Below are 14909 nucleotides of genomic sequence, written 5' to 3'. Positions count from 1 at the left end.
CATTAGAATTAAAAATCTATCATTAATACTTTAAGCACATTATATTAAAAATTTTAATACAATGAAAATTCCTAGTACACTTGTATATCAACAGATTACTGTTATGTGAATTGTGCTCAGCTTCCCCGAACACCAAATCAAATAACTGTAAGGCAATACTAATATACTGTCGCATACCACTCATTGAAAAGTGTTCCATTTGTTGAAATACAAAATAACGGCTCTATATTTTTACCATAATTCCTGGTATTAAATTGTCAAACTATTAACTGCAGTGAAAAACACCAAAACTTTTCAATGCCAAAATTATATGTATACATTTTCCTGCTGTTATACTTAAGAATTTCCTAACAGATTTTTACACGTTATTATTCAAGTTTATGCGTGAACAGAATATTTTACTGCTTTAATCAAATAAACTAGATGTAAGATTTTGTAAACATGTAAATGAAAACAATTTGCTTGTTTACAAAAAAAAAAAGTCTCGATGACGTGTTAAAATACGTTCAAAGAGCAGTACACGTTGGTACACTAATATCGATTACATGAAGGGTCGCCTGGAATAAACGACGTAAACACATTGTGGTCTTATTGTACGTAGCACCTCAACTTTGTGAAAAGCATGTGTATAACAAACACGCTTTAGTGTTTTCAGTCTCGAAAAGCAGACGTCATAAGTCGCAAGCACGCGGTGAGGCAGTACACTGCCGTTATAGGCGTCACATGGTTATACAACTGTTTGTAGCAGAACCAAGCACTTCTTCGTGGATTTAAGAACCTGTGTATGCTAAAATGAAGTTAGCGCTAATGTATTTCATCCCTGACTCTTTCTTGACTACATGGTTATTTTGTATGGTACTCGCAATCCCCGGTCAAAATTAAAACATAAAAGTTAGGTGGCGCAACCCTTAGGTTGGGTAATTGTGATGGTGACTTGCTATTACGGCAAAATTGACGTCTTTATGCGAAGGCAGATGTGGAACCTATCACATCCTATATTCACATAATATATTAACTGACTTGGGTCAAAGTCACGTTTACTGAGTACTTAAAGAAAAATACCACCAGGATGTGTTTATTACCACAGACTGCTAGTGTGAAAATACATGAAAGTAAACAATACAGCTCGTCAATACTCACTCGCTCATAAAACAAAAATGTCATCAAACAAAGACAACAATTGAGCTGACAGCCCTCAAAAATATCATGCATAACAATTTCATCACAGAAAATAACATAATATTCTAATTTACTTGTTGATTTTCGCTCAGACTTTGAAAAACGAGCGAAACCAATACTATAAGTACACACATTATTTAACAATACGTGTTGAATAACCAAAGATTTACGATTGTATGATGTAAAGAAAAATTCTCAAATCAAATCAAACTATAGCTAACTGAAATTAATCCAGATATGTCAAAAATGCAATATTCGGTAACAAGTATTAAGGTTAATAGTTCAAAGGCGATTACTTAAACCATATGTTAATCAATACTGTTTTTTGTTCTTCCTACGGAAAAAAGAAAAGTTTGTTTGTTTGTTTGTAATTACGCAGTCCGTTTTATTTTTGACTCCATAATCCTCAATTAATGTCAGTGAAAAATAGTTTTACATTTTTATGAGGTTAAGTTATCCAAATTGCACATATGGTGTATCTGCTTAATTTGTTTTTCCCTTTCGTTCTCATTTTCAGCGCGACTGAAATGTTAAGCTCCATTTGTAAACAATTTCACTTAAGTGCAAAAAAAAAAAAATCAATAAACTTTGATTGATAATTAACGTCATTATGCAACAGAGAAACATATACAAAGATAAAGCTATTATACTAATGTACACCCTGGTTAACTTACAAACAGACACCTTCTGGTCATTACATATAACTTTTAGTATTATGTATATCATTTGCTCATGAAAAAATATATACATCAGACCTGTTAGAAATACACAGAACTTTAAGCAAAGTGCATTACTTCAACCTGAATCACTAATGTAAGCCTTGTAAATATAAAACTAAAGACAATAACTTTATACAAGATAAGCTTTATTTAAAACTTATTTCACAAAACAATTCATCAACTCCTAAAAAGAACTAACAATAAGTAGTCAGATTCAATACACAATAACATTGATTTAAGTCATATATGACACACACACGTACATATGAAACATTCATATTGTGTGTGTGTGTGTTAACTCTCAATTGTCAGTTAGGGGGAGGGGATATTTAGAAATAGTGTATCTCATCAAATCAAGTGCTTGAAACACTAATTGTGATTTGCACTTTGTCATCTATCTGCTTTTTTTTCCAGCTTTTCATAATTTTCTAAACAGTGTTAATTACCTTAACCATGTAAGTATATTAGCCAAGTGCCACCAAGGGAACCAGGTAGTCATAAATCCCATAATGTCAAACTTGATTATGGGATAAAACTAATAGGAAAAAAATACAAGTGGGGAGTTATTTCACACAAAAAAATCCACAAAAGCTACTTACAAATTGTGCAAAGTGTTTTTCTTTTCTTATTTTGCATTTTTCCTGCTCTTTTTTTTTACCATATACTTTTAATATTATTTTCCTTCATTATATTGTGTATTTTCAGAAATCATATGTACATATTTCACAAAGAAAGATAACATAAAAATAACAATAAGTATTAAGTCAAATGGGTCAATATACAAGTAAAATTACGCAAAACGAAAAAAGTAATAAAGTATTTAAGACAATGATCATCCAAACATGTACATAATATAAACAAGTGTTGCAGTCAGCTAAAATTTGTCAGAAAACTACTGAAAACCCTTGAATTAACATAAATCTTTTATAATCCAATTGTAACTGAATTTTACTGAGTTACAGCAGAAAGTATCAGAGTGAAGGTTAATTAAACCCTGCCATAGGAAGGCCAAATTTGCACATACTCTAAAACAACTTAAAGGAAGTGTTTCTGAACATCTTAGTCTTTGTTATTTTAAATAATCCTTATTATAAAAAAACACATTAAATATTTCAAGACTTTGTTTTCAAAAATATCAAAACATTATCCTAAGTTTTACATTTTTAGATGTTACAAAGACTATAATCACTTAAAACTGTATGAAGGAGGAATAATACACACAAAAAATGAAAATATGTGAAAGTTACCAAACGTATAAGCTAACACATGGGAAAATTACAAGCCTTACCAAATATATATATTTTCTTTCACAATAAGAGTATTTAAATGTATCATAATGTTGCATTTAAATTTTTTCTTTTGAAACAAACCTCTGAATCAACAAATCTTGTCAGTGATGCTAAGAGAAGTGTTTCATAACAGAAACTGACTCTCTGGGGAGGGGAAATGTTACTAAAATTATAAATTTTAAATAGATACTTAAAAATTCTCCTGGCTCTGGATGAATGCATTGCTTTGTTGGGTAGATTATTTTTTGTAATCGCCTGGTAGTGTTCTCCAAACAATTATAAGTGATAAAATTGGAACATGAAACATAGTTAATCTCTTTAAAATTACATCAACAGTAATAACAATGCATGTATAAACCAAAGATCCTTTAAAAATAATTATTGCACTAACAAAAGATGCACACATTAAGAAAAATGTTCCTGAATGTTCAGCTACTAGATCAGCAACATTATTGAGTGATAAACAAATTAACCTGAGAACTAAGCTAATTTTAGTACAGACCAAACATGAAGAAGTAATACTTATAATTAATATTCTTCAATTTTGAAGACTGTTTCTAAGCTAATCTATTATGTTTCTTGGTTATGGATTCTTCAATAATGCCAGGTTATTAGTTTAAAAAATGCTGCATCTCATTTGAAGTGATATTTATCTTTAAAATTCAGGGTTCCACCATCTCAAATAGATTATTTGTGTTACAGACTTGAGTGTCAACATAATTTATAATGAATTTTCAAGCCTACTGACTGAACTTAAAGAAGTACTGATGATATTTAATGCTTTAAACAAGAAGTTTAACCACAAAAAATATCAAAAATTCATTCTAAGGTGATTGGTTCATAATATTGGTGCAAATTTTCCAATGACAATAAATATGAAAAAGAAGATATATCAGTACAGATATGTTGTTTCTTACCTGGAAAAGGTTAATTTGTAAATTTTTATTCTTAAGATACTTTCTATCTTCAGTCAAATTCAAATTTGTGATGAACCTAATACTATGCTTTAAAAAATCATCCTACCATTGAACACAGAAAATTAATAAATGAAAAATATAAGATGTTAACAAAGAGTATATAAAGTTATCAAATAAATTTATAATGAAAGAGAGGAACATGATGAAAACAACACTGCCTAGGAACACCTAAAACTTGAACAATCTAATTTGGATAGCGTTGAGTTTAATGTTTTTATATTTTTCTATCAAAGCAACAAACTAGGAATTGAAAATTAGCACAAACAGAAATACTCCTATTTTTATAGCTACAACTGAAATTAGGATTAAGTTGGACACAAGAATGTTGTTTTTTAAAATCACTACATATGTGAAGTTCAGCTAACAAAGTGTATTCTTAGCCATGCCACTAGGTATCATATTAAAAAAACTAGAAATTTTAAACTTTTGTTGGACAGATATAGTGAGTGCACAGATGTGAAGGTCTAAATTTAGTCTGTTTCCAGTTTTTTAGCTGTTTGGCTTTTGTGATCTTGGTAGGCTGGATGGTTTTCTGAAACAGTACTTTATCTCATGTTTTTTTTGTTCAAAATATTTTGATGACATTCCAATCAAATTTAAACAGGTACATAAATTCACCTCTTAGTCTTATGTTTAGACTAAACTGAAAGCAACTATTTAAGCCTTTTTTTTACCAGCACAAATTTTATAAATCAAATAACATACCTAAAAACCCAGCTCTAAACCTTTTCAAGCAAATGTACATATATTCAGAAAAGAATCCAAAACTAAACATAGTATTCTAAATAGTCTAACCAGTCTTATACTGAATGGCAATATTCCTTTTCAGTCTTATAATTAAAGCACTCTATGGAAAGATCATTAAAGTCACCACAAACATACATTGTACAAAAACCTTACAAGCAAGATCTGTTTATGTTCCTATACCCTGATTATGGTTTACACACTTTTCAATAAAAGTACATTTTCTGCAGTTAAGTCTGTCACAATCATTTTGGATATACTAAAAATCTGATGGAGCATTTTTATCTTGATTATTTGGATATTGTTATTATGAAACTAATTACTTGGAAATAACAGATTTTTTCTTGTGCAACAATTATTCAAATATATTTTATGGTTAGGTGTATTAAATATTGTGTAAAATTATATGCAGTTATTTTTTTTTAGAAGTATATCAATTAGATTATCTTTTTCAAACGATGATGGTTTATGGATCTCAGAAAAATACTACGAAATTTATTAGTAAAGCATACCTTTTACAAAAAATATTACTTAGGGAGGAATGCAGTAATTGAAACAGAACATTAGAGAAGGCAGTAAGAGAGTTAAAAATAGAAATGAAAAATTTTGAAGATTATGATTGTCAAAGAAAAAGAAAAGGTTTACTGAGGTACAGGTAAGTAAAAAAAGATTATTGTATACAGTTAGTGAAGCAAATATTTGTCATATGGTGCAAAACAGTTGTTTAAAACTAGGGTTGAGCCTCTGTCTTTTCAGAAGCATAAGGAAGAAAAAGATTAAAATATTCGATATACAGTGCTCAAGGGGTACTTTTAGTCAATAAGCATTGGTATATGGTGTAAGTAAATGAGTTTAAAGAAAATACTGAATACCAGCATCATTTTTTGTATCAAATTGTAAATATTAAATATGGCGTTTACTATGCTATTAAATTATAAAACAGCTTTAAATACCTTGGGGAATTACTGATAAAAAATGTCTAGTTTGTAGGTAGAAAAGAAAAAGAGCAATTAGAACTAGTTTGTTTGCTGGATAATAGGGTCCAGATTGTTCTGAATAGGATGAAGATTGTTCAGTATAATAAGAGTGAGATATCGGAGAACGTCCAGTCCATTAAGTTCACCCTTCTTTCATCAAAAAACAACCTAAGTGACTAGCTAAAATGAAGCCTTTGATATCCTTTTTTTTAAATAATTGTTTCACCATATGAGCAGGATAGCTATTTCACAAGTTTATAACTTGGACATAGTAGTAAATATGCCAAAGGTCAAACTGGTCCAACCTTATATCACTATTCATACAGACAAGTTATTCATGCTTTAAACAATATTAAGCAGCTGAATCTAGTAGCAAAAGTCTTTAATCTTTTCTTCGTGGTTCAAAATTTAATAAATTAGGTGTCATGATAGTTAGTAGCTCATTTATGTACCCCCTTTTCCTGCATATCAACATCCTTCCTATAAGAAGACAGACTACATACAGTGGTCTAAGTTCATGGAAGAGAAAAATCTATTTGCCCTCATTTCTACCAGTACTGAAACTTTTAGGTTCATTAGATATTAAATATCCTCATGTAAAGTATATGTAGTATATATGGGTTAACCTACCTTGTTAATGACTATACAAGAAAAAGAAATTAAGAGTTTAAATTAAAATGATATGCGAGTCATTGAAAAAATATATTTAGTCCTCAGTATAAATAGTCATTTACTATCTTTACAATGTCTAGAATGACAGATTTATAAAAACATTTTTAACTGCTTCATAATGATTACTGAGTTCAAGCTACTGATAGCATCTTTCCACTCCTCAGTGATCAGCCATAACATCTGGTGTTTCACTTCAGTAATGAAAACTGTTTAGAGAGAACTGATAAATGTAATGTAATCAGCAAGTTAAATAGTTTCCACAGACATGTTCCTTTAATAATCTTTTGTAGGGTGTGAACATAGTGACTAACCTGATGATTGCAAATATTTCAGTTGTTACATTTAGTTATCTTCATTAGCAAATAAATCCATATTCAACAATGTAAAAATACACAAGCACATGAATTTCTGTAAATGCATGTAGATGTTTTTTCATGATAGTAAGATTGTTCATTATGGTGACTAAACACAAGTTTTATGCTTTTGACTATTTTAACTCAAAATTACTGCTTTATACTATAAAAATGGCACAATAAAAACCCTTTCATTAATAGATTACTTTAATTAATATTTATGTTTTGATTATTTAAAATATTGGGTTGCTTGAAGATGTAAACAGAACTAAATAAAGAAGAAAAAAACAAGGGTGAGCAATAAGTATTTAACTCAGTGAAATCTTACTTACTCAAAAATCATGTGGGGTGAGTATCGTATAATATACATATTTTGCGGTGTTATTATCTGTTTCATCTCATAGCCTGTATTCCTCTTTTTACTACCTAGTGCATATTGCAGTTTGTCCTATTTGTTTTTTAGTATCTAGCAAAATCACAAGTTAATAGGCTGCTTACATAACACACAACTCTGTAAGACTATAACAAAGATCAATGAAAACATTGTAATATATACGAGTGTATATTTGTTTGCTTCATGTTTAAATGGCTCAGGCAAGCTAACATTTCAAACATGTTTCCACAAATTAATACTAGAACAGAGATCATATCAAGAATCATTTTACTTAGCTAAAAAAAAAAAAAAAAAAAAGATTCACATTCCAAGTTAACATATAGATATCAACATTGTCAGAGCACTTTCTCATCAGTATCATAGCAACCACATTTTGTCATTTACTTTAGATTTTCAATATCTATAGCATGAAGTCCCAAACATCTCAAGGTTCTTATGAATAATAAAAACATTTTAAGAGAGCCTGTGAATTCAGAAGTATTACTTTCCAAGTAGGTATAACATAAAAAAAACTATTTTTCATCATTGACTGCTATCTACCTTTAAGCCAATTTGTAATCCTTATTTTTTTCACTATATTCCCTGAGAATTTATCTTCCTGACTAAACTTTAATGAGGCACTTTAACAAGGGCTCTTTGAAAGTCAAGATAAACAATATTTACTGAGTTACCCTCACCCCAAAAAGATAAAAGCCATATAAAAAATACTACATTGGTAAATTATGAATATCCTTTAAAATCATGCTGAGAATGTGTTTCTTTCCATAAAGGAGGAAGGATGCTTCCCCTCTAAACTCAATTCTTTTCCCTCCTGGATTTGTAGCAAATCTGGATTACCTTTAGATAACTTTTGGCATGAAAAAACTATGCATCCTTAAAAAAACCATTGTACCATTTTTACAAACTTGTAAAACAAACACTGAGTAATACAACCTGAATGTTTATAATTTGCTGCCAGAATGCACCAGATTGCATTATTTTTCTCCCTATTTATTGAACATTTATTGGGAGGGGGGATGCTCTTGAACCCTTCATCATTCAAATGCCTCACACCACATAAGTCATAAAATGAAATTCATTTCCCCCAGAAATGAATTCTGATATAAAACATTTGCTGAGTATGTTTACTAAATTACAACTTTTAAATATCTTTTCTAAGTTTGTAACAATATATTCCAAAACTTTATTAACAATCTAATGGGCCTATAATTGCCTCAGCATTTTTTTCAAAAACTATATTTTCAAATGTTGCAATTATTTTGGCAATCTTCCAATCATTATGGGGATCTCGGTGTCCAGTGACTTCTCAAAAACGGAGGTACATACATGATGTTAGAAAAACACATAGGTTCACGAAGTCTTGATAGAAATGAAAAAAAAAACCTTTATTTTGAAGAAGAAAGGTCCACCTTTCAAAAGTGCTCAGGTTATAGGGTTTTTATTCATTTCTAAAAAATAGTATAATCGCACCACAATCTTTCTGATAAACTTTTATAAATATTTAGAAGTATCATCAAAACCATGTTTTCTTTCCATGCTTTTCCAAGACAGTTTTCAACTAATAAAGAAGTTAAAGAAAGTTCTTCAGTACTTTCAAACTAATTCCAAACATGTTCCTTTCTCCATAATGAACTTTCCATTACTAATCCTCAAATACTATCTTTTTTTCTTTCATTATACAAAAGGATAACTTAAATTAAAAGACCTTCACAATTCCGCTCAACCTTAACAATAGCTGAGAGAAACTGTGAATGTTTGTCTTGTGTTTAGATAAACCTTTGCATCACTCATTTTACCACTGAGTTTCACATCAGAGCACAAAAGAAGACTAAATCTTATTGAGATCATCCAGAAAGAAACCAACCCAACCTCAACATTTGTCACATACATAATTATCAAAAACAACTCAAAAGACCACACTACAAATTAACAATTTTAACAGGGAAAAAGCTTTGTCCAATAACCAGCCTGAATTTCGCTTTTTATAGCTTATATTTGTTTCATCTAATATTTAAGATTATATGCCCAACCTTATCCTTCCACTAGTCTATCATACCCCATATGGACAGATTAGCCAAACCACTAATGGTTTTGAACAATTAAAATGGTCACTTCTAGTTCTTCTATGGCCACACAAACAAAGTTCAAATCTTTGTCTTTTTTTTCATAGCGTAAATGTTTCAAACCAGTAGTCATATTGATAGCTATCTCTAAACATTACAAAATAAATTATCTTTTCTATAATAAATGGACTGAAATTTAATACAATTCTTCATATGAGGCTTTACTAATTTCTGTACAAAATTATGATAACCTCCCTATTCCTAAACTCAAAATTTCTATAAACAGAACCTAGACTTCTGTTTGCTCTTTTCACCACTTCCAAACTCATTTTCCATAGGTTGACCCTTTCAGCAAAACTGTCAAGCCCCTCTGCATTAAGGAGGCATTTTCCAAGAATTAGTCTTTTCATTAGCTTAACATCATCTGCAAGTTTAAAATCTTACTGCTTATAAGTAATCTATATCACTACAAAGATAATAAACAACAAGCATCATAAGAGGGTCCCCACTAGTTACATTTTTCCCAATCAAGATTTTTGTCCATTTTCACAAGCTTCTATTTTCTATTTACAAGCCAATTATTCATCCTTCTTTGAGTTTTTGCCCAATTTCATAAGAATCCATCTTAGTAATAAATCTATAGGACCTTATCCAAAACCTTTTGGTAGTCTATATACAGATATCTCGGGGGGATACAGAAATTAAAAAAAAAGGGGGTTGCAAAAATGATCATTGACCACCTAAAGTACAGTATTAACTCTCCAATAAGATTTTGGGTCTATCTAATCCAAAGTTGGTTTCCATAATGATATGATGCAATTAAATATATTTTGAGTTCATGATAATGGCAGTTTACATCAATTTCTAACACTTAACACACAATAGTAAATTCTATCTAGTAAAAAAATATTTTATCATTTCAAGTCTGTTTTAATTTGTTTGAAACTGCATTAGGTCAACATGAACCAAAACATAACAGACTTACTAAAATTCTGAACATAAAAAGAGGATCAACAAACATAGGGGACCATTGGTAGTTTATGTTAAATGTTCATAAAATGCTGCCTTTTGGTTTCTGATGTAACAATACTGCTGTTTTAATGTTGCATGAAAATATGGCACATTCCAGAACATCTTTATGATACCTCAAACAGTGATGTGCCTCTAGAATTTAATTTTTTCCATATGTCTTTAGGTGTTTCTGTAATGATCTTGCAACAAGAGTAAAGGGCTGAACTCATCTGTTTTTGGGTTGAAATAATTCACTATATTTAGACAGTCAACACTGCACACCTTCACAGAATATAATATACAGAGTGCTTTATTGAACACAATTGTTGAAACTATTCTTATGTCTTTTTCACCTTTCTACATATTTTGTTTCAAAAAAATTTGAGTAACAACATAACAAGACAAAATATTCTTTAAGAAATCTTAGCTTGTCTTCTTTAAACAATAATTTTACTTTATTTCATCAGCTAGAATACTTCTTATGTGATACAGATGAGGGGTTCTCTTTGTATATTGGAAATTGTGCACTAGGACTGTAATATTGTGCACTGTAATAGTGTTATGGCTGCTTTTTTAAGTGTGTTTAGTTACAACATGGTTTCACTAGGGGAAAATCTTACCTTACTAACTTTTTGAAATTTTCTGAACAATGTATTGCTTACATTGATGAAGGTAGGGTGTGGATTTCGTGTATCAAGATGTTCAGAAAGAATTTGCTAAAAGATTATCTCTCTAGGTCTTGGGGATAAGTTAGCTGATTGGACAGAAAAGTGGCAAGATGGAAGAAAGCAGGAGTAGTTATAAATGAAGTTCACAAGTTGGGTACTTCAGGGCTCAGTGTTAGGACCTTTGCTCTGGTCAATTAATTACTTAAACTTGGTGATGATAATTAAAGCCTGAGGTGTTGCAATCTGTGAAAAAGATGCTGTAACTTTACAAAAGGAGTCAGATTATTTCATGACTTGGGCACATAAATAATGGATGCTTTTAATAATAATAATAAATGTAAAGTAATGCATATGGGTTATCATAATTTGAATTATAAGTACAATTTTAATGGGAATAACCTTAATAATGTTATGTAAGAAAAGAATCTTTGTGTTCTGGTTGATTAGTATTATAAATCATCCAAGTAGTGAGCTGTTGCTAGTGGTAAGGCATATAGAATTTAAAGTTGTATCTAAAGATACACTGAACACAAGTCTGGAGATATTGCAGCTTCACTGCATAGGTCATTGTTAGGCCACATTTGGAGTAATGTGTTCAGTCTTGGGCTTCTACCTTGGGAAGGGCATTGATATGTTGGAAAGAGTTCATAAGAGAGCCATGAGAATGATACTTGAGATGGAAAGTTTGTCATACAAGGGCAAGTTAAGATATCTGAAGTTGAAAAAAGAAGATAGTTAAAGAGGATCAAACTGAAGTGTTTTAAGATTTGGGGAACTGATACTGCCAATACACATCTTTTTTTTTTCATACTTAATAGTGAGAACAGTAGGACTAGGAGACAAAAATATACATTTTGGCAAGATAAAAGTCATCTTCAGTTAAGACTGTTTCATTTTTCTAACAGAATAGTTGACCTTCGAAATGGGTTGCCTTCAGATGTAGTGGAAGTTCTAAATTTAAGAGAATTTAAGGAAAAGATTGATAACTATCTGAATGACAAAAACTGGCTCTGAGGCTATCGTTTGTTTTAATAGTTTAATACATGTGACAGCCTAGATGGACCGAAAGGTCCCTTGTTGTCCTTAAATGATATGTTATGACTTAATATTACATTGTTAGGATGTTTATTACTAAATTTAGAAGTTCCTATATAAAGAAATAAAGTGAAATATAAGCAAAAAATTATTTTTTTCAACAAAAAGAGGCCATTTGCTGATGCCATTTTATGCAAGCAGCACATATTTTAAAATAACCATCTTAATGCTATTTTATGTATGCATTTTATTAAACCAGGTTAAACTCATCATTTAAACAGATAGAAACACACATGGTGAATTTCATACAATCATAGGTAGACCTTCTTTGTAAATGACAATCTAAAAGTTTTGATGTAGCCTAAACTACTAGTAACTTCCTAGTGCCTCTAACCACACATAGGTCTATTAATAAAATGTTATTAGGCATTTGATCTGCTCAAAATATTTTAAAGTCGTTTTCATATAATATCATGTTGATCTAGATCAGCAGTGAACATAATATGGACCTGTCAGCCATCATATCACTGCCATCCTTAGTACTGTTACTTTTAACATATACTCCCTCTAAATTGTATTACATGTAAGTATTGTACCAGACATACATCAGATACCATAAGCTTGGTACTATATAGCTATGTATCATATAGTCTATATTATTTCTAAATATTAGGTTGATCTATTCAAACCACTCCACATGCTTACCAGCATCTACATAGATCTATCACTAGTATAGAGTAAAAATGTATAAAAACTTAAAGTAAAGCTGATTTATAAATCTACTACAAAATTAATATATTGATTACAAACTGTAAGCATGCGAGTATTAATATTACCTAATCTTGTTGTTTTCAACTTTATAAATGTACTAATTATTTTTTAACATGTTTATTTAAGCCTTACAGTCAATCACTTCACAGGTAGTGCTACTGTAGATCTAGGCCAACAACTTTCAGAAACAGTTGCTAGGCCTACATGTTAATCTATGTATATGTCAACTGAAACTATTTTAAATTGCACTATAGCTGTGTTACACAGTAAAAGCAATCGAAATAAAATTTCTCCATGGCATGCACACTGCACCTGCAATTTTGTTTTCAATTTCTAAACAAAGTCAGCAAAACTTTAAAAAATTTTAGTGTTAAAAAATAAACTTCAATCCCCTAACAAAGACTTTGGATGATATTATTGGAATAAATCACACACTTTAAAGAACAATAATCTGAGTTTTCTTTCCTGAAAAAAAATTATCTAGATAATGCATCAAGAAGCAATTTTGTAGCATATATATTTAATTGAACCCTTTTAATGTTTATTTTATAACCTTATAACTTTAATTTATAAATGAAGAGAGATCAAGAAACCCAAGAATCTTGTTTTGATTCTATCTTTAAGACTAGAACGATAAAATAAAAATCCAAATGTATGAAGCCTTAATCAAAATGCTTCTACCATACCACATAATTCACATACCTAATTTTTGGCTGTTTTTTGCACATCCTGTATGATAAAGTTTATGTGAAAAATAACTCTCAAACCTGGTAAATTTATTGCAAGCTCCTTTTCTTCATAATTCATTAATTGTTCTCTTTATTGGCTCTGCTTTTATATCTTTTTGGTCTTCAAATGTTATAATTTGTCTTTTTTGAATTTCACCTTTTTTCTTATACTGTTATCTGATAAACAGTACATTGTTGTGTGATGTATTATGAAAATGTACACTTCAATAATTGTGTGTGTGTGTGTTGCAACATTCTGTGAACTTGAAAATAGCTGTTAAACTTCAGTTATTCCCTATCTAGTTTTATCTTCAAAATGTATCTCACAGGATCAAATGCTTAAGTCTTGAAGTTTCCCAAAGTTTTATCAAAACAACAATACTTAAATTTTCTTTTAGTTTTACTTTGTATTTTTACAAGTCACAGTAAATTACAAATATAGCAAATAATTCCTAGCTCTTTTGAAGGTATGAATAACATTCTTTATTTCTTAAAGATAAAATAAATTAAGTTTCATTTCAGTTTTGATCTAGTCAAATGGTTGTAACTAGATAAGAAATTGTTAAATTTGCTGAGCTAATTTTAGAACCTTGTAGTATCTAACAGTAATAAGACTTTTTCTGCTTCAGAAAATTTCTTATTAATTATTATTATTATTATTAAAGCACTAGTCACTACTATTGCATGTACAGTGTTACTATCATCCGACAACTGTAGTGGTATAGTCTATGGTATTGGTTGTCCAACTATTTAACTCAATCCATGATTACCTTCACACACACAGAGCACTATATATTATTAATATTATGCAAATATTAATGACAATTCATCATTCACTGATTCAGTGAGGGCAGACATATAGGCTGAACCTTACTCAATTTTACAATAGCCTAGGATTATACCTCAAATTTACACATTTCAGTTACAATTTATATTTCAGGTTTACACATTTTATTCTTAAAGTAATTCTAGGTAAGTATTTCAACCTAGTTTAAGTTAACCGCATATTACTCAAATCTAAACCACTCTTGACTTTGAATTTCTAATTCGACTTGAATTCGACTCGCCTGAAAATGAAATTATGAATCTTGTCATATACTTGGTCAATTTTTTTAATAATAGTTAAACAATTTATCAATATCCATTTTGTCTAATAACATATTCTTGCTTATTTTAAGCATATCTAATTACTATGAGCTCACCTCGTCATGAATCGTTCCATTTTCTTCATGATCCAATGATTTTTCAAGAGATTCACTTGGAGAATCAAGGTTGAATTTCGGTACGGCAACCGCCATCTTGACCACCTAAGTACTTCTAATCACGTGA

The 14909-nt window shown here is 30.1% G+C and overlaps 1 protein-coding gene across 3 annotated transcripts in view; it reads right to left on the bottom strand.

Annotated features, from left to right (window-relative positions):
* The window catches only part of LOC106462215 (serine/threonine-protein kinase A-Raf-like), a 52427-nt gene extending 37518 nt beyond the window's left edge, over positions 1 to 14909 (bottom strand). For all 3 annotated transcript variants that reach the window (XM_013922117.2, XM_013922124.2, XM_022389541.1), the window contains exon 1: positions 14783 to 14909. In XM_013922117.2, the coding sequence (XP_013777571.1) occupies positions 14783 to 14878 (96 nt within the window). In that variant the 5' untranslated portion in view covers positions 14879 to 14909. The remainder of the gene's footprint in view (positions 1 to 14782) is intronic.

Source organism: Limulus polyphemus, unplaced genomic scaffold (genome assembly GCF_000517525.1).
Source record: "Limulus polyphemus unplaced genomic scaffold, Limulus_polyphemus-2.1.2 Scaffold44, whole genome shotgun sequence".
NCBI classification, from domain to species: Eukaryota; Metazoa; Arthropoda; class Merostomata; order Xiphosura; family Limulidae; genus Limulus; species Limulus polyphemus.
The sequence above is the reverse complement of the archived record's forward strand: the minus strand, read 5'-3'. Positions and strand labels throughout refer to the sequence as shown.